The sequence below is a fragment of the Empidonax traillii genome, unplaced genomic scaffold, assembly GCF_003031625.1.
Source record: "Empidonax traillii isolate 1590-97213 ecotype Southwest subspecies unplaced genomic scaffold, ASM303162v1 scaffold144:size1428860, whole genome shotgun sequence".
NCBI lineage: Eukaryota > Metazoa > Chordata > Aves > Passeriformes > Tyrannidae > Empidonax > Empidonax traillii.
This window is the reverse complement of record NW_020955337.1, coordinates 79369-99797: the sequence shown is the minus strand read 5'-3', so window position 1 is coordinate 99797 and position 20429 is coordinate 79369. Positions and strand designations below refer to the sequence as shown.

The 20429-nt window shown below is 44.6% G+C and overlaps 2 protein-coding genes across 2 annotated transcripts in view; one reads left to right on the top strand and one right to left on the bottom strand.

Annotated features, from left to right (window-relative positions):
- Window positions 1-20429, top strand: part of LOC114057739 (lipopolysaccharide-responsive and beige-like anchor protein) — a gene marked incomplete at its 3' end in the record, with an annotated part of 305157 nt that overhangs the window by 213943 nt on the left and 70785 nt on the right. Inside the window, exons 39-40 of the mRNA XM_027884383.1 lie at window positions 5181-5327; window positions 7989-8125. Coding sequence (XP_027740184.1) covers window positions 5181-5327; window positions 7989-8125 — 284 coding nt within the window. The remainder of the gene's footprint in view (window positions 1-5180; window positions 5328-7988; window positions 8126-20429) is intronic.
- Window positions 11470-14157, bottom strand: LOC114057748 (protein mab-21-like 2). Its single transcript, XM_027884401.1, has one exon. The coding sequence runs from the start codon at window positions 13126-13128 to the stop codon at window positions 12049-12051; it is 1080 nt and encodes a 359-aa protein (XP_027740202.1). The 5' UTR covers window positions 13129-14157; the 3' UTR covers window positions 11470-12048.

Below are 20429 nucleotides of genomic sequence, written 5' to 3'. Positions count from 1 at the left end.
GTAGCTATCCCTAGGGTTCGCAGAATATTTTCTCCAGTATGTTATGATTTTGTATCAATAATTTATCATTAATTATTCCATTTCAATTAATTTTACATGTCTCTGAAACAAAAGCGTTTTAAGATAATGTACAAAAGGTTCCCAACTGCCTATTTGAGGTTTTTTCAAAACATAACGGACCAAAACCTGAAATTGGACATAAGGGATCTTGCCAGAAGGGAAAGGGGAAAATAATGCATAAATAATGGAAAAGTGCTATTGCACTTGAAAACATGGATTTTAGCACAGTTTTCATTAGAAGATAAACATTATTAACTGCTTGGTATCTTTCAAATACAGCCAGATGTATTCTCCACCCCAGAGAGCTCACAGTGTAGGAGTCATCCCAATTTGCAACTATGAAAATTATTCAGAAACAACCGGAAGCCCAGATTTTGTACGGTAAAACCTAAAGAGAACAACAACAGTCAGCTCTGTTGCAGCCTAGTTATGTGTCTTAGTAGCAAGAACCAATCTTTTCCAGGGATTGATTTGATTTGAAGGAGAACCTCTGGTGCAGAGGTGGCAGAATAAATACCTGAAGACTAATGTTCTCTGTTCAGACAATCAATACCAGCCCCATGACTATACTTCTGGCTACCTTCTAGTTAAAAACAAATTTTTTAATTCTGACAATTTAATTGCCATTCCCAAGTTCACATTAACTTGCTTGGGAAAAAAAGGCTTTAGGTAATTTTTCAAAGGGGAAGGGAAAAAAAAAAAAAGATCCTTCCAAACTGGCTATTTATAAAAGTCAGTCTAATAGTGTATTGTGAGGAGAGGAAAGGGAGGTGAAGGTGGTTCAGTAGAAAGTTTGGGATGGAAAGAGTTAACTATTTTCTGTTCTCCCTTTCACCTACTGTTTAGAAGTGGAACCAAAATACTTATATAGATGTGAAAAAAAATAAGTACTTTAAACCTGTTGGTATTTTTAAATTGACCCTCAAATGGAAGATATTATGAGAGAATCTTCAGCTGCTAGAAAATACCTTATCGAACTTTTTAACAAGTGATTTGTTGTGTGTTTTAATTGTCATTTGTTAAAAATTTGAGGAGAGGGGGATTAAACCAGTCTGACAGTCTGTAGCATTTCCATCAAGGCAGTAGGTGGAGTTCAGGGCTTTGTGGCTGAAAAGAACTGGCAGCTGATCACCTGCAGTATTGCAGTCGACTGATTAGTTTTATTTGCCTCAACTTAAGGGATGAAAAAGAAGTCCTAAAAATAATATTTTAAAAATCTGGCATGAAAGTGGTTGGTTTTTCCATTGTTATGTTTTTAAACAAATGGGAAGACTAGAAGGAACCCTTTGTAAAAATATATATATATATATAGTAAGGGTTTTTTAATGCACCTTTTCCTTGAGTTGCTTTTCCTAGTATATTTAACAATCTTAAAAAAACCCCCAGTAACTTCTGTATTATACTTTTGAAAACTTTATTTCTCAAATGGCTTTTAAAAACTGTAGTTTGCATGTAGGGTTGAGCTGTAGACAGACAATTCTAGGAATGTCTTGAGCTTGGTCAGCAGTGTAAGCCAAACTGTTATTTTTATGCCTAAGTGTTCCAGAGATTTAACTGGAATAAATACAACCCACTGCAGATGCTGAGATCTGTCTGCAAAAAGCTGCTTGAAGAAGCTGTGTCTTACAGAGAGGTTTGGGAAGGATTGCATGGAATTACACCGGTGAATTATAATAATGAAATTGCTGTGCTAGATTAATACTCTGCCAGCAGGCTGTTATGGTCAGTGGGATACACAGGCCATGCCTTGAGGTCTCGATCCTGAAAAAGGTGTGTTTGAATGTGTGCTTAGATCTGCAGGACTGGGGCCAGAAGCTCCAGTCACCTCAACAATAGGCAGGCCTGGCAGAGAGTGGTTTGGGTTGGAAAAGGCAGAGCAGGGTTTGGGACCTGGCATATGAAATCCAGTGTGATATCCCTGTGGATGTGTGTGGGAACTGAGCATGTCTCATGATGTAATGCCTTGTCATATGTATCTCTGGTCAGTAAATACATAGAGAGAGCTGGACTGTGGCCTATACGTAAGTGCATTATCTGCAGAAGAATAGGTGAATCCATGTGGAATGTATTGTGTTCTGCACAGATCCTCACGTGAGCCTGCCTGTGTTGGTTGCAGATGTAGTGCTTTAGTCAAGTCAGTACAGAAAAAGCAGATTCTGCTTCAGAGTGTGATGTCTCGTTGCCTTCCAGTGGCTGATGTCTGCAGGCGTGTAGACAGGCCCTACATCTTCCTGTGCCTGTGTGTACACACGTTTCATGCACGTCAGGAAATGCGGGTGGCTAACATCGTGTGCAAAGAGATGACAAAAAATTTATGGAAGTGAACTAAATTTATGGCCTAAATCACTTTTTAAAAAGGCAGTTATGTAAGATGTATGTTTTTGAATCAGTGTAATATCATTAGTTGAGGAAAGAAATAAAATCTGAGTAAGTGAAAAGGATGAGGTAGGAGTTGTATATTTCTGTTATTCATTCGTCTTTGGTTTGAAAGTTGCTGTACTGCTTATATTTTTTCTTAAAGAATGAAGCATATAGCAGCATTATGGACAAGCTGTACTAAGTATAAAAGTATTAAGCTTTGATTTTGGCTCTGAATTCAATCTTAAGTGAGACTAGGTAGAGGGCTAGTTTGAAATAGCCTCTTCAGTGTAACACAAACTCTAGTAGAGGAATCAAAAAATGGCAGGTCTGTACAGTGTAGATGGGGTTTTTGAAGCAACAAATATAGTTCGCCTTCATTGAAAGAAAAAGGATTAAAAATTTTTAAAAAAAAGGGAAAAGAAAAGAATTTATTATCTTGGACTCCATCCTGAGGTGGTTTTGTTCTATTTTACTTTTTTTGATCTTTAGGAGTGCTGGTAGGGCAGTGAGTAAGAGTGCATGTGGTGTGTGTTAGTACACTGATGGTAATTTTACTGCTGCTAACTGAAAATCCTCAAGGGGGAGTTAATTACAGGAAAACCTTCCTAAATATCAGCCGCATATTTTCCCTGACAAGAAGGTTTTCAACTCACATTGAACAACTCCAGAATCCAAGTTATCATTATTTACATGAGCACATTTTGCAAGACAGTAAAATTTGTGTTTGTACAATGCAGTTAAAGCTTTACAGTAATTTTTTTTTTTAAGGCTTGCTTACAAGTGGCAGATATTGGTAGGGCAGAAAGGATCGTGCATACATTGCATTTTATGTTGTATGGCAAGTTAAATTTCCTTTAGTGTTTTTGTGTTGTTGGTTTGGAGTGGGGTTTTTGTTGTTCTTGTTTCGGAGGGGGGGGTGTGTTTGATTTTGTTTTTGTTTTTTGTAAGATTAAGGCCTAAACCAAAACCGGGATATTTGGTCATTTGGGCTTTTGTGTTGTTGTGGTTGTTTTTTTATTGTTAGGGTTTGGTTTTTTGTTGGTTGGTTTTTGGTTGGGGTGTTTTTTTTTTTTTGGTGGTGGTTGAATTTCTTTTTTACTTTTCTGTAACTGAAAAGTTTTATTATTTGCAGTTTATGTGCATATATTTACTTAAACAATTTAAACTTTTCGTATTGCCACTGGGGAATTGCTGCCTTCTGTAAATGTTTGCAGATTAACATATTTTTTAGAGTAAGCCCATAGAGCTTCAAATCAAGTGTGGCAGCAATCAGAGCGAGCAGCAACCAGTGTGTTGAAGTTAGTTGGTCCTGATTTGTTTGGTGAATGTTTTTCAAACACAGCTGGGCCATGGGTATTCTCAATGTATCTTTTAGGACATGGTATTTTTATTTTCACCTTAAAAAAAAAAAGGGGAAAAAAAAAGGAAAAAACCCCAACACATACATCGCTGTGTTTTGGCATTTACGACAGCAAGAGAAAACTTATGTGTAGAGCAGAATAATTGCCTCCTTTTTTTTTGCCTTTTTCTCTTTTTCCTCTTTTTTGCTCTTTTCACTTTTTTCTCTTTGCTTTTTCCTGTTTTATTTTCCTTTTTTTTTTTTTTTTTTTTTTTTTTTTTTTTTTTTTTTTTTTTTTTTTTTTTTTTTTTTTTTTTTTTTTTTTTTTTTTTTTTTTTTTTTTTTTTTTTTTTTTTTTTTTTTTTTTTTCTTTTTCCTTTTTCTTTTTCCTGCTGCTGCTTGGAGCTTGTAGTTTAAATAAACCTGATTTGGACGCAGCAGCAGCGCGGAGGGGAGATGGGAGATGGCAGCGCTCCCGGGGCCGTGCGGTGACACATTTCCCTGCCCGGTCACCGTGTGCAGGGTCGAAACATGCGCTCCAAGTCCATCCAGTTCTCTTCCATTCCAAAAATCCCGACGTGAGCCCCGCAATTGCCCCTGTGATGCCGGAGCGCTGTGCCCCTTGGAAGCAGGTGCACGCTGTTCTCCGCCTCCAGCCGCGATCCTGGGGCAGATTCGTGTGTGTGTATCCCCCCCCCCCCCCGCCTCCCCCCAAAATCCACATCCTGCTCCCGGTGGACCGCTCCGCGAACGGGAGCGGGAGGGATCCGAGGGCTGCAGCTCCAGCGGGGCGGGAGCCCCCGCGCCCCTTCGCCTTCCCCGCTCCTGGGGGGTTTCCCGCCGGGATGCCGCGGGAGCAGCCCCTGCCTGGAGCGGGGCCGAGTGACTTGTGCTGCCTCGTCAGGGAGCCCCCGGGCCGCGTCCTCCCCGGCTCCCTTTCCCCCTCGCCGAGGGGCGCTGCCCTCGGGTGGGTCTCGCTGCTCCCGGCCCGCCAGGCACCGTCCTTCGCCTTGTCCCCTCGGGCTGTGCTCAGTTCCATCTCAGTGGCGGTCCCATGTGCATGAACCATGGGTTTTGGGAGTCAGGTTAACACACTGGGCAGTCGAGACCTGCCTCCATCTCCACTTCCCTAGGAAGGCTGCAGGGGAAGGGAGTCTGCTGTGTCCTTTTCCCCCCTGTCATAAACACTTGAAATAGAGTTAAACGCTGCGGAGAGAGCATTGGATAATTTTGAGCAGGCTTAATAGGATTAAAACTAGATGTGTCCTAACATTAGAGGATTAAGACAGGTACTTCCCACAGCTAGTCCTAAACAGTTTTCTTCCTGAAGTTTCATTAAAAAAAAAAAAAAAAATGCACTCCCTTGTCAGTGCTGCCTCTGAGACCTGACTGACAGCAATGTGTCTCTCTTTCATTTCAGCTCCCGATGACGATATACTTGTTAAAGGAAAGCAGTCCATCAAGAGTCAAGTTTTAGGAAACCAGAACTCAGAAAGTGAGATTCTCTTGGAAGGCGATGATGATATCATGTCATTCATGGAGGAGAGAGAAGTTGAGAATCTAACGGGTAATTTCACCTATCTGATTTTCTCCTCAGCTTCTTTTCTGTTTAAGTTCTGATCTCCCAGTCTCTGCAGTGAGTCATGGTTTGGGATACGGGTTGATAAATTGTTGCTTCTCATAATTGGGCTATTTAGATAATTTTCTGTGCACCTCAGATATTGAGGGTTTATTTGAGGAGAGTTGTGCATTTTCTTTCTCTGACTTTTATAACCTCCTTGCTTCTGCAAGTAGATATCCATATTCTAGGAAACCCCCCTTAGAGAAAGTAACTCTGCCTTGAAAGAGGCTTTCTTTGTTTTTTGAGCTCTTTTGATCTCATTCCACTCAAATCATTAGACCTAGTGGACAATTAGGCAAGTCGTCTGTAATTAAAGGCTTTTGAGACCTCTAATATTTTTCCTGAGTCTATAAAATAGTACATATTTGTTATTTACTTGAGTGTGAAGGATTTTTACACTCACTGGATTTAACTCCTTTAAATCCCTAGACATTCCCCCACTGAAGTTCTTCTTTCTCCACAGACTGTAGTCTTATTAGACTTCAATTTTTTTTTTTTTCTGAAGAAGGGGAAATAATACTTCAGGTCATTGAACTTAATTAATTTTACACAGTCACATGCAGCCTTTGCTGATGTTGCAATCTGAGTGGAATGGCTCCATTTCTGTACAGTTCAAAATGGAAAACTGGAGTAAGCAGTGGTTCAGGGACTGGGAGTTATAAAACGTCTCCATTGTTATTTGAGGAACGTGAGTTGTACAAGGAAAACGCAAACTTCTCCATGTTCATTTGCTTCTCCTCTGGTATCCCACATACATTTACTTCGAAGAAAATTGTTAGTTATTGGATAATTCTGGTTCCCGTAGGAGCTAGTAGTGTAACCTTACATTGATACGTATCAGACATATAATTCACTGAAAATGCTGAAAGTGATTATTTATTGGCATTTTGCTTATCCATGAACTGCATTCCACTCCCTTTTTTTTTTTAAAAAAAAAAAAAAAAACAAACCAAAGTTAAAAATGCAGCATAATGAATAAAAAAAACCTGTGTAGGAAGAGTTAAGTAACATAAACTAACAGGAGAACCATGCAATGGCATTTTCTTTGTATATGTATCTTTATTTTTCCTATCCTACAATGAGATTCCTTCTCAACAGCCTTCTCCATGTTTCCTTCTATTATTCATTCATTGGTTCGAGTAATACATTCATACTGTAATAGAGGTGAAAGGGGAGTTTAATTATATAATCTTGACAATGGCAATAGGATTAAGAAGTAATCCTCACTAATAAAGTGGTGTGGGTTAGAAATGAAGTGGAAATTGTCAGGGGTCTTCTACAGGACCTGGACTGCCCCATCTTCTGCAGCTGTCTGCTTGCCCTGTAATTGAATGTCTGCGAGTGATTGAAAAAATGTTATTTCTCCTCTGGATTACATGCTAATGTACAGGGGGCAAAGGGAGACAGCAAAAGAACACATAGCTGCTTATTTCATCCATTTGTGGGGGTGAGCTTTGGGAAATCATGGCAGTTCCACAGCTATCTCATGCCCATCTGCAAACACAATGTATTTGTACATTGGGAATAGAGGGCAAAGCTGCACTGATCTCAGCAGAGCATCTCTTCTTTTGTCCTAGTGGCACACATTGAGATTGATGTGAGATTAAGGACCATCACCCTCCTAACAATCGATGGAAATGACAATTCATCTGAATTTTTTGTCAGTTATTCTCACGTTGATTACCTGAACGTGTGTACCTCATTTATAGATGCTTTATTAAAACAGAATTGTCTTTGTCAATTTAATTTCTTCCACTGTTTTACAAAAGTCAGATAATACTGCAGCCGAGTAACTTCATTTCCTTACCTCTTAATCAGCTGGATGACAAACCTAACCTGTTTTCTTTCCGTATGTGTTAGTTTATATAATAGGTTCTGCATTGTCAGATCTATGCTGAACCTATTGTTTTCAGTAGTAGTCTGATTTGTCCCTGTGATAAGCCCTGTGGAGATGTGATTATTCCAATAAAAATTCATTCAGTTGGAAACCAACCCTCCAGCTGTTTACTCCCACAGTCCCCAAGCTACACTAACACTGTATGGATTCCTTGAACAATATTTAAAGTGGAATCAAAAGCATCTTTAAAACATTTTACTTTAGGCTCTATAACATTGTGTAACCTTAACAATAGATTTCTACCATCCATGAGGGAACACTTTGCAGTTAGACAACTTTGAGCTTTGACTGCTACGTTCATCTCTGTGAAAAGCCGTGGAAACTTTCTGGTAACTAAAGAACACATCAGACAGTAAGATTTCAAGCGTTCGTGTGTGCACTCTCTGTACTGCATATAACAGAAGGCATGCAAAGTCTCGAAGTTTCTCAGAAGGAAAAACATGTCTGAGTAAAAGCTAAATACTGCCATGCTAGAGCCAGCTCTGTATAATGTATGCAAAAGTTTGCAGTTGTAGCTGCTTCAGTGTTCAGCAGCACAGAGACACTGCAAATCTATCACATATGTTCTTTTCCAGGATAAAAAGAGTTTTGCTGTCGAAGGAAGAGCTATGCTCTTTGCTTTATTTTAATGTTCTTGGCTTGAAAAGCGAATAATTTGCACTCGCGTTCTTTTCGGTTTGAACATTGTTGGTGTTTTCCCGCTCTGGCAGGTCCGGTTGCCCTCAGCACGCCAGCTCAGCTTGTGGCACCCTCAGTAGTAGTGAAAGGCACTCTTTCCATCACTCTTTCTGAGCTCTACTTTGAGGTGGATGAAGAAGATCCTAGTTTTAAGAAAATCGACCCAAAGGTAAGAGATCATTGACCCTGAGCTCTGAGAGATGATGACAAATTACCCAAGACCTTTAATTCTTCACTCGACTTCCTTTACCTCTATTGGTCTGCAGTGTTGCTGCTTTAATAACTTTGTGACTGACCATATATGTTACTGAACTTCACGTAGGTGACACCTCCTTTCCTTCTCCTTTTTCTCCCCCTCCCACAGTTTGCCCCTACTTGAATGTTAATTAGCTTGCTGTGAATAAAGCTCCAGGGAGACCTCTTAAATAAAGACATCTTGAATCACAGGCCTGTGTGAATACTGGAAAGTTCAAGGAGGCTTTTAGCCCAAATGCTTTGTTTTACTTTCCTGATTTTATATGATGGCAGTGTAACATAGCGCTAAACTTCCTACTCTCCTAAGTTTTCCATGCTTCTGTCGTATTATTCTATAGCAGATTTCACAGGGCCTGTTATTATTTATTGTGCCTAAGTAGAAAACATAATTGCCCTCCTGAAATACGTTTCTGAACTGACTTGCTAATTTTTCCACAAACTTTACTTGCTCTGATTTGCTTTTGTTTAAAATTAGTAACCTTCGGTAAAATTCCAATTTCCAAGGAAGTATACTGTGTGATTAGCTTAGTAAGGGTGCACTTGAATGTTTTCTACGGTATCACAGCAGCATTTCAAAAGTATGAGGCAAATGGTAAATATTCCCGCATCCCAACTTAAGCACAGTCATGGCTCTTGGTTTTTTAAATACCTGCTTAATATTAAACCAGGTGATAATTTCTTTGTGAAGGCTACTATTGGAAGAAGTAGTGGTTTTCTGATTGTCTGCAGAGAATAGCTTGTGTGTTAAGCATCTAGTTCAGTTCTTTGTTCCTACTGAGTAAATTGCTCGTATCTGTATTAAAAATGGCACTGGGTTGGAAAGCTGAGATTATCAAATCCTATCAAGGAGTAAATTTATTTTGAAAAGCAATGCTCTCAAATTGTTAGAACTGGATTTTAATATAATTAATTAACTAGAATTGTGATTTTTATGAGATATCATAAATGAGATTTAACTTTTATTTTGGTCCTGAAGTATTTTTTATATATATTGGAAATTATTTCAAGTATGAGATAGTGCTTAAAAGTTTGAAATACTTACTCTTTCCAATATGTTTAACTAAAAAAAAAAAAAAAAACCACAAACAAAAACCACTAAAAAACAATAGTGAAAAGGATATAAGTGTAAACTGTACAGTCAGTTTGATATGTTATTATATTACTATTTTCCATCTAAATGTTCTACTTTGTAATGCATTAGCATGAGAAAAACCTTACAGATCTGAATGATTCTGCATTTTTTCCCATGTTTAGCACATAGGGTGTTTGAGTACAGTTACTAATTCTTACCATTCCTGTTACATGTTTTATGGGAGCATTGGCATACAACATATATGCAGCCTCCTTTCTTTTCTGCTGTTTTTAAGTATTTGCTAGTGTTTCTTTTTGGTTTGGTTTGGTTTGGTTTTTTTTCTGAACTGTGAGCAGGCATTCTGATTTGGCTTGACTGTATCTTTTATTCTGTATCTGAGAGATTTTATTTGGGTTATTATAAAAGGAGAAGTTGGTTACATGAAATACTGGCTATACCTCTTAGATTCTGCTTGCGACATTAACTTTAGCTGGAGGTCTTAAAAAAGACCTTTTTTAAAATGTCGGGGGGGAGGCGGGCTAAAAATAAAATCTGAATATATCTTAAAAACCAAGTAAGGTTACAAAGCAGCTTGTTTTCAAGCATTAACGCCTCCCTGCCCCACCCTTTGCTGAAGCCAATATACCTTGATAGCGGTGACTGGAGCTGCTATAGAAAATGCCCCTTGGAAATAAAAAAAATTAAAAAAAAAAAAAAACAAAAACCACACACCAAAAACAAACCAACAAAAAAAACCCACACAAAAAAAATCAAACCCTAAATAACTAATCCGCTGTAGCTCAGCAGGCCTGCTTAATTAATGAGGCTTAATCTGTTTGATAAATTTAAGTTCCCTGTATATTTGTCTAAACTACCGAAAAGAAAACATTGTGACAAGTTCCTGAAGGAAAACCTGCCTTAGGTAGCGATAGCATCGGCGGCGATACGATCACAGTTTACTCGCGAGCTCCGGGCTGTTATGGGAAGGAAAGGGGTAGCCCCGTGGGCTAATCCCATTTTGCCAGGTGATCCAGGATCAGCGCTGGGGGAAGGCGCTCTGATGACTCCAACAAGAGACTTGTGGAGCTCAGCCGGGGCTGGAGAGGCCGGAGATGCGGCGGCGGGGCCGCGGTGCCCGCCCGCCACCGGGCAGGATGGCCCCCGCGCACCCCGCTCCATCTCCCGGGCTGCTGCCGCCAGGGATAATTTCGGTTTTAACTTAAAGGCAAAAGCAGCTCGTGTTTGAATGGTTATTTCTTTCTGGATCCGTCCAAAAAGAAACGAAAGTAGTCTTTTGGGGCAAGAACTTACATATTTTTACCTCCCCCCCACCCCGCTCCCGAAAGGACATGAAAAGTTGCTCGAAATGCTCCGAGCCGGCGATCTTTCGGGCGGCTCGAGCGGGCAGTGCTTACGTTTTTAAAGCTTAGCAATGCGTTCTCGTTAAAAATCCTGCCAGTATTTCCAAGTCGTCCTTAGCAAGCTTAAAGGGAAATCGCTACGGGGAATCAGGCAGATTTTCTTTGGCTTTGGGAGCGGGAACTCGGGCGGGGAAGTGGACGGGCAGAAAGCGCCTGGGTGCCGATGTAGGAACGGGTGGTTTCCTGACGGGTTCCTGCTTATCTCCTCGTCTGACTATACTGAGGTGCGATTTTATGCTGTACTTAAAAATCTGGGGAAAACAAATGTTTGTTTAAAAAAAATATCGACCGGTTACTCTAAATCGCATTAATTATTCAGGGTAGATCTATACCTCCCTCGTGTCAAAGTCAAATGGGTACCGCGTTCGCTCTGGGAAGCGAAAGCAAACAGCAGTGAATTTTTAAAACAAAATGCAGCGCTTGAAATTTACTGGGGAGAAATAAAAGGAAAAAAATGTTAAGGAAAAAAATTAAAGGTGACGACTGTAGGGTAGGAAATGGCATGCTCTAATTCTGACTGGACTGTGGCGAGCTGCTGAGCGATGTTCCATATATTCACAAGATTTAGAATGGAAGTTTAAGGTACTAGAAATAGAGCAGATGTTGTCACATTCTGAACTACAGAATATAGAAGATTTTTTTTTTTCTTTTGGTAGATTGAAACTAAAGAGAAGTTTGGAAAACGTCAGTCAATATGCCAAGCTAAGGCTTGGGCGAGGTGTCGCGTTTAGACTATCTTTACATCTCATGTTTTCGTTTCTATTAAAAAATTTACTTCTGAGGTTCAGAAAGAATCTACTTGCCTGAATTTAAGAACCATTCACGAAAACTCAGCTTAAAGTTAAAGTAATATTTTTATTACTATTTGCAACAAGTCAGTTGTGGGGCACATAATCTGACCTTGGCACCGAAATACATTTAACATCAGTAAAACTTTTTTAAAGGGAGATTTGTACATATAGTTAAATAATTTTCACTTGGTGACAACATTCAGGCAAACAAGAGAGCATAAGAAAAGGACTATACATGGATTGGAAAATGTACCTTTCGGGTTTCGTTTTGAAGTTGCAAAAGTCCGATAGCTTCTTTTTGTGACTTTTTAAAAATTCACATTGGAGGACAGGAGGAGAGGCTCTTCCTTTCTTCCGTGCAAGGCGTTGAGAGCTTACGCCGGGAAAACCGTCGGCAAGTTTTTAAAGGCCGAGCTGCAGGTGGGTGGAGGGGGTGGCGGGGGGCGCTTGTCTTTCGCCGCCTCTTTCCGTCGTCGTTCGCGTTAAATAAAAAGTTTTTTAGGCGCTGTTGTTGTTTACGGAGGGCGAGTTTTTGTGCGCGGGGGTGTTAACCCTATAGCTTGTCGAGGCTTTTGGGATTGGTGAGGATTTCTCTGGCTAGCCTCCAGGTCTGTTTGGCAGCGCTTTCCAGGGCCGAGTGGGGTTTGCCCTGAAAGAGGTCTAGGTTGGGCAGGAAGTAGTGGGGGCAGCGCCGGCACTGCAGGCAGGAGATGAGCTGCAGGAGGATGCCGTTCAGCCGGTCCCCCAGGCACGCCTCGTCCCAGTCGGTCTCCCGCGGGTGCTTCTCGCACTCGTACAGCAGCAGCGTCTTCATGTGGTAGTTGTTGAGGGGCTGCCCGGGCAGCTCCAGATGCCGGTCGCGCAGTGTCTTCAGCACCGAGAGGCACTTGTTCCGGCAGCCGCCCATCAGCAGCCGGTTCTCGGCCTCGCCGAACTGCAGCACCCAGGCGTCGCTCTCGGCCGAGCTCTGCTTGCCCGTCAGCGAGTAGCACTCCTTGGAGAGCAGGTTGAAGCCCTCCGCCTTCACCTCCGCCACCCGGTTGGGGCCGGGCCAGGGGATGTGGGGCATGGGCCACTGCGCCGCGCTGCGCGGCCAGATCCCGGTGCACTTGAAGGCGGGCGTGATCTGCACCACGTACCGCTCCCGGATGCGGAGCTTCACCTCGCTGGTGTCCGCGATCATCTTCACCACGTCCCGGTAGCTGCACTTGTCCACGGCCTGGGCCACCAGCGTCTGGAAGCGGGAGCGAATCTTACGGGCGGACAGGTAGCCCGAGGCGGTGATGAACTCCACCCAGAGGGACATGCTGCGCTTGCGGCCGTCGCTCAGCTTGAGCACGGCGCAGCCCGGCAGGGAGCCGTCGTCCACAAAGTTGAAGACGCCCATCTGGTTGAGGTAGAGCACCACCTCGAACTCGGTGGGCGAGATCACCTCCAGCCCCTCGTAGCGGGCGTCGATCTCGCTCAGGGAGCTGATGAAACGGGGTTCCTGCACCTCCACCTCCTTCAGCACGTCCGACACGACCTTGCACACCTCCCGGATGGTCTTGGCGATGGCCGCCTTGCGCGCCTGGCAGCGCTCCGTGTAGTATTTGTTGAGCTGGTAGACCAGCTTGGCCTGCGCGGCGATCATGTTGGGGCACAGGTCCGGGCTGTACACCGGGCTCTCGCAGTACGTTGAGGGATCCAATGCTTTAGCGGTGGCTGCAGCTTTGCGGAGGGCACCAGCCAAGTCGCAGACCCCCACCGCCTCCGGGAAGAAGGCGGCAGCGGCGCGCCAGGGAGAGCAATTAAAGAAATCGGGGAGGGCGGCGAAGCACAAAGGAGCGAAGCCCAGCGCTGCCCCGGCGAAGAGGAGGAGCAGCAGCAGCAGCGGGACGGTGCGGGCTGGGCGGCGGCGGTGCCGGTGCCGGAGCGGCGGGCAGCCCTCGCGGGCTCCCGGAGCGCAAACTTTTGGACGGCGATGGGGGCAGGGAAGTCCGCGCTGCCCCTGCGCTCAGGCGCCCACCCCCACCCCACGCAGCGACGAAAATGCTCTTTCAATAGTTCATGAAAAAAAACCCAACAAAACAGCAAACAAACTTCCCCAGGACTCGCAGAAGGTCCCCGATGAAAAGCCGGTCGGCGGCGAAGTTTAAAACCGCACACGGTGCGGGAGGAGAAGAATGCAAGCAATGCCCACAGCGGAAGAGTGAACTCTCTGTCTATTAGTCTGTCTGCCTCTCTCTCTCTCTCTTTCAGTCCGTGGCACCGCCAGAGATGTGCATGAGTTTGGCTGCCGCTCGCTCAGACTGTCAGGGGGTGTTGTTGATTTCCCTTTTCCTGCTGGAGGCGTAGGCTGAACCCGGCTCTGTGGCTGTCTCTACGCGCAGACGTGTGCACTTGGTCTGTGATCTCTCATTCCTGTCCTGCAGCTCTATATGGATTGTTGTGAGAGAGATGTATTAGAGAGTTGCTGACGTTGTTGGTTGGGTTTTTTTTTGTTGTTGTTGTTTTGTTTTGTTTTCTTTGCACAAGACCGTGTTTTATCCTGAGCGGGAGGAGGGCGTAGCTGCCGCGCGTGGGATGGCTTCTCCTCCCCCTCCCCACCCCCGAAGGTGCGCGCCGAGGCTCCCGCTCTCCGCGCCTCTCCTGCTGCCGCGCCGTGTGCCCGCGTCTCTCCCGGTCCCTCCGTGTGTGTCGGCGGCGGTGCCGCCGCCCGCTGTACTTTATGAATGGGGCCGCGGCGCGGGCGCGGGGCGGGGCCGCGCCGCCAATCGCCGCCGAGCTGTCAGCGGCGCGGCCAATCGCGGCGGGCGGCGGGCACGGCGCCGCGGGGGCGCGCGCACCACGCGCCCGCGCGCCCCCGGCCCCCGGCGGCGGGGAAAGGGGCGCGCCCCGTCCGCTCCGCGCTCCCGGGATCGGCCGACCTTGGAGCCGGGACGGGACGGGATGGGATGTGGTGGGGGAGGGTCTGAGCGGGTTGGGAAAAAAGCTCCCTCTGCTACTTCGCTGTGTAGGCAAGTGAAGGGTGGGTGAGGTGAGCGCGCTTGCTCCCTCCGCCCGCTGCGAGGGGACCCCCGCGGCAGCGCCGGTGTGTGCGGGGAAAGCGGGAGAGAGGCGGGACGGTGCTTCACCGCAGGCATAAATCTTATTCCGCCTAATGCCGGGCTTGCAGCAGTGAAAGTGAGAGCGTCGCCGGGGCGTCGTGGCAAGCACCTTGTTTTACTGCCCCCAGTCACCTTAATTTAGATGAATCTCGTGCCGTAAAGTTCTGCTCATCCTCCTAAAGCGCGGGATTGAGTTATTCGAAAGGAAACGATATTTTATGCAAGTTTGTATTAATAAGAATATTGAATAATTCGTACATAAAGCCGTAGCTCCGTCACGTCAGTTCGGAGGGAGCCCTCGGGCAGTACCTGCTGCAGAGCAGCTAGAACTGCTTCTCCTGCGGGAACTTAGGCTGGCAGGAGGGCAATTTCCACATCTTCTGTACTCGGGCCACGGGTGCGCGTGTCCCTGGGGGCTGTGCCCTCCCTTGGACTCTCGCAGCCCTGCCAGGAGCACCTCCGGGAGCGGGACCGTGCGGGACGCGATGCACTGCTCCCTGTGGAGCCTCCCGTTAACCCGCTCGCAGCGGTGGGGCTCGCCTTGTTCTTCCCTCCTTTCGCCGCAGCTGGCTGATTTTAATAAAGAAAATATCGCCGTCTGTTTTCTGTTCGCGTTTAAATTAGAACCATGTCTTGTTACCGACCGTACCGCTGGAAGAAGTACGGCCGTGCCCGGCGCCGGTGCGGCTCCGCGAGGAGAGGATCGGTTCCCCGATCTCCCTCCGTGCCGCCGGGGCAGTCTGCGCCCGGGGACGGGGGTCTGTGCCCGGTGCTGGCGGGGCCCGGGCGGGCGGCGGTGTCAGGTGTCCCCGCCGGGCCCGGCCCCATCGGGAGGGAGACGAGCCCAGGGAAGGCTCCGAGGAGAGCAGCTTCAAAGGGATGGGGGAGAGGGGCCAGGCTGCCACGGGGGCAGAGTCGCTGGCTCGCAGAGGCGCTGGCGCCGCTGCTCGCACGGTCTCTCGGCGTCCCGGGGATGCGCGGGCCGGAGCGGGGCTGTCCGCCCCGGGGCGCGGGTAAGTGCCGGCGGACCTGCCGCCTCCCCGAGGCCGCTCGGGGTTCTCAGAGGCCCCGGAGGCGCTGTCGGCAGCACCGGGCGGGCATCGCCTGCGCGGAGCTTCTCTTGGCGGCTCAGCCGGCCGGGCGGAGCAGCGAGGGTCCTACGCCTCGGCTCCGGACGCCCTCCGGCAGTTGAAAAGTTATTTAGGGCTACGAATCTCTTTCACACGCCCCGTCGAAGCTCCCGGGGCGGGCAGAGGCTCACTCGCCGCCGGTCCGGCGGGGGCTCTGCACCTCGACCCTCCGAGCAGTGGTGGGGCAGGAAAGCTCCGCGGCGTCTCGCTTCCTGCAGCCCTGGGGTTTCCCGCATCCGCGGAGGAGATGTCGGAGCCGTCAGGCGGCCCAGGCAAGGGTGGGGGGATGCGCGTTCCTGTTTTCAGGGATTAAAGCAGAAGGAAGGAACGATTCCCCTCCCACACCACCTTCCCCCCCACCCCCGCCCGCGATAAGGTGTCTAATGATGTAGCGTTACTGGTGTTCAGATTTAAAACAATTCATTACCAATTTTCCCGCCTGAGGTTGAAGCTCTAGTAAATAATAAATCAGCTAAACAAAAGCTGACTTTAATTTATTGCCCCGACGCTAATTAGAAACATCATTTGAGCAATAAACTTAAACACTTCCAGCAAATAATGCACGTGAAACCCTTCTCTCCCGTGTCTGGGCGTTTGTGGCCGCACTGCATTAAGACCAAGCTTCATCTGTGGCGGAATTTGCTCTCGCCGGGATGAATAATTGAAGGGGGAACAGGATCCGAGGAGGCTATAATTGAAGAGCCCTTGTCACCTCTGCTTTTATGTATGTTAGTGTAGAAGTCCATCAGCAGCTCCTTGATGGTGTATAAAACGAAGTGGCATCCCCTCCAGCAGCAGGAGATACTGTATTCCATTAAAAGGACCGTGTGCGTGTGTGTGCCGCAGAGAGGGAAACTCTCAGGGCTAAAAGCCACTTGAAGTCTTCAGACCGATTGATCTGTATTCCCTCGTTATAATCCGTCTCATCATACTTGAGTTAATGAGGCAGGGGCGGGGGTGATCTGATGGTCCTTGACAAATTCATTAGGGAGGCTGCGGGACGTTTTATTTGACTGTTAAACATCGTGTTTGTTTGGTTTAAGCAGTGCCAACATCAGCATGCCGCTGCCTGGAGCTATAGTGTTTTGTTAGCGAGGGCTTCTGTAAAAAGATACTGGAAAGGGGACTCGGTGTGCAGTGTTTGCTCTTGCCTTGGCTCCTCCTGCCCCCTCCCGCTCGGTACAGCGGGGACCTCGGGCTGGTGTAAATCCAGGCGTGCAGGCATGGTACGTGCCACGGTATTTTCTTCACGCTGGGGATGGCAAAGTAGCAGCGAAGGGCTGCTATTAAATTTGCAAAGACTTTTTCTCTCTTTCTTTCTTTCTTCCCTAACCCCCTCCCCCCCCAAGAGAACGCTATGTGTTTGCATTAACCCTTAAAACAACAGAAGAAGAAAACAGCTCAGAGTTTTAGCAATAAGCACACAAGTTTCTTGCTGTGTTGTGATATAGTATTCTTGCATTTCATTGTGTATCCCGCCTATCAGTGTGGCATGTGTTACATATTTCACAGGCTTTTTATTCTGAATGTTGTATTTTAAGGTTTCTGTAACATGCTGCTGATATAAGGTGTAATATTTAAGGCAAATCAGAGTTTTAATCAATTTGACTTGAGGCTATTAAAGGATTTCTGCCAAATCTGCCCTTTTTCTCTCCCTTGGTGAAAGTGAGGGGGAAAAGTGAATTCAGGAACAGGTGCTCCCAAAAGGGATAAGAAGTATTTTTAAGAGTAGCGTATGAAATATGTATGTGTATATATATATATGCTTCGCTCATGGCAGTTTTGTAGATCAGACCCAGATAGCATTCCATTATTTTCTACTAGTTAGTTTCCTCTCTGTCCTCTCATTTAATGGAAAGAGTTTTGCAGAAAATGGAGTAATTAATCTGCTCGTGGAACCTAGCATTGTATTATTTTTTTCCTGGAGATCAGTCTTCAAACATTCTCAGCTTTAAGTGCTTTGTAGGACTCTGCTTCCATTTATAGAAGAACAGTATGGGAAAAGAGCTAGTGCCCTTTGCCTGTCATTTTCGTACATTCCTGCACCGCTGATGAAGCTTGAACTGCTGCAGGGAATGTATGGATTTGAAAAGAAATGATTCAGTAATGCACATTGTGTTTCTCCACAGCAAAACCGGGTTAATAGTTACAGCAAATGCTGCTGTGGGTTTGACAGATGAAATTCCTTTTACCTTCAGCTGTGTACAGTGTGTACCTTTTCTTGAAAGTCATGGCTTGGCTTTGCTGTCTGCTGATCTGTTCGAAGGTCTGTGTGTATGGAGTTAGTTGATGGCACATACTGAAGGAGAAAAGATTATTTCATTTCTGCACATGTAATTAATGCATCTCATCAGCTAAGAGTGTTGCATAAATCTGGTACCTTTTTTCCCGTGAAGGTTGAATGGTATTGTAGTAAAATAATTTATAAATGTTTTTAAGTCTCCCCTAACTTTCATTTCTTCAGTGGGAAAGAGAAGGCTACCAACTACTCCTTTAAGTAGCTTATTTTTACTTTCCCGTTCGGTCCTGAAATGTGAATGTATTCATAATCTGGTCTTTAACCATAAGCAATTTGAGGGCTTTCTCTAATGCCTCGAACCTCATGTTAAAGATAGCATCTTCTCTTTTCTCATGGTGACTAATGGTGACTTCTTTTAGCTGTAGACTGTTTTGAATACCAAGTCCTGTTTTGTAAAGTTGCGTTTAGTAAGTTGGCAGTCAGAGAAAGGCAGACATGTGCAATAAGAAGGAATAATTTTAGTGCTTTCGTAGAATTTTCTTCTTGTTAAAATGTCACGTGGACCTTTTGTTTGGATACAGTTGGGGTGGGTGCATGCTGTTTCATCCATTAGAAATAACTGAATTCATATATGTTGGCTGGTCTTTATTTATAATAATTGATTACTTACATTAATAGCATAACTTTTAAAAAGTATGAGAGCATGTGACATGCCAGGATTTTATCAGCTTGACCTCCAAGTGAATTCAATAACACTTACTTGCTTGAGAAAAATACATGGTGGACTAAAGAGATAATGTCTTGTCTGGTTCTTAAAAAGGCTATAAGGCTAAATCAGCACTTCTTTAAAAATATGAAAAATAAAAAGATATTAGAAGCTAAATTCATGTTTAGGAAATGAAAAAAAAAAAAGATTAATTTGAAGGCGTTTGGACACAGCTTTTCTTCCTGTCAGTGGCTGCAGATGATCACTATGTTTAATGCCTTAGATGTTCACCTCTCTGTGCATGTGGCTGATCATGCCAACAAAGAATAGCCTGTGTGGTTTTGTTGGTTAGGCAACTATTTTAGAGATAAAAATCTTCATGCAGCCTAGTCAAGATTAAGCACGTGTGTAAGTTAACCGAAAATTCTCTACACTATGCCCTTTTGGAATGTCTATTTCTAGCTCCAGAAGTGAAAGCTTCTTGTTTATAAGCTTATGTTTTTAAAAGTGCTTTCTCAAATATCGCATAGAGCAATGTGAAATCCTCTGACTCTCACCAACCACTGTACAGGTTACAACCTTTCAGCGAGTTTCTATGAGGGCAGTTTATAAAAGGAAAGGGTGTTGTGGGTGGAGGGAACAGAGGGGGCTCAATCTTCTCAATAGCACTGGTGACCAGCATGAAATATAGCGACTTTCTCTCTCTCCTCCCTGTATTTTAAGATTATTTTCTTTTGATTTTAGATCTGACAGAAAAGGCATGCAATTTTTATAAAATAATAATAAAAAAATCCGGTTTGAACAGCATTCTAACTGTTCCCTTACTCAAATTAAAGGCACAGTTAGAATCCTCTGCTTTTCTGAATATTGTACTTTGTAGTATTGGAATTTTATCCTTTGAAAGTGCTATGTTGACATAAAAGTAGTATATTACTAGTTATAAAATCATTGCAGGGGTTATGTTGCTACTTCTAATGAGAGAATCAAATGATAGCTACTCCTATTTTATATCTTGCTGTGCATATCTTATTTCAAAATAACTTCTTCATGTTAATAAGCTGCTCTCTTTTTAATTTTCTAACGAATTAGGTAAAACCCGTGTGCAAAGTAATTCAAGGTACCCTCTCCTGGTGCTGGAACGGGGAAACTGTATTGGCTCAAATAATGTATAGAAGCCATCTGCATAGCTTAATTGAAATAATATTTGGTGATCTAAGAGATGGAAATTGTTCCTTTTCTTTAAGCATCTGAAATAAAACTAGGATGTAAACCAGCTGTCTTGGCCTATGGAAATCAAGGTTCTGCCAGTCTGTTTCTTTTCTTCATTTTCTACTTCTATCTTCCTTTATTATCTTTGTATCCCAAGGAGTCTTTCTTATTTTCTAACTGGTTTTGTCTGCAACAAGGGGCTGGGTTGGTGTGCTTAAATAGACTCTGGATAGAGTGAAAAATCTTTGATCTATGGCTATGACTGCTTCCAAATGATTTGCTTGCTGGGACTGGACACTGTCCATGCCCTTTCACTTCACTATCAGATAGGCACACAAAAAGGACTTGACATGCTACCAGATGCATAGTTAATCATTGCATTAGGTCTGTAAAGGGGACCATCCAGACTCAATTAGGTCTACCATTTTTAACTAGTGTTTGCTCTGTAGTTTGTTTGGAGTACGATATTAATTCTAACTGCTGTTCTGTTTATTTAAAAGTGCTTTAACGCAGTTCTGTGCTTTTATTTTCGAGGAATTTTCTCTGCATTTGTGCTGTTTA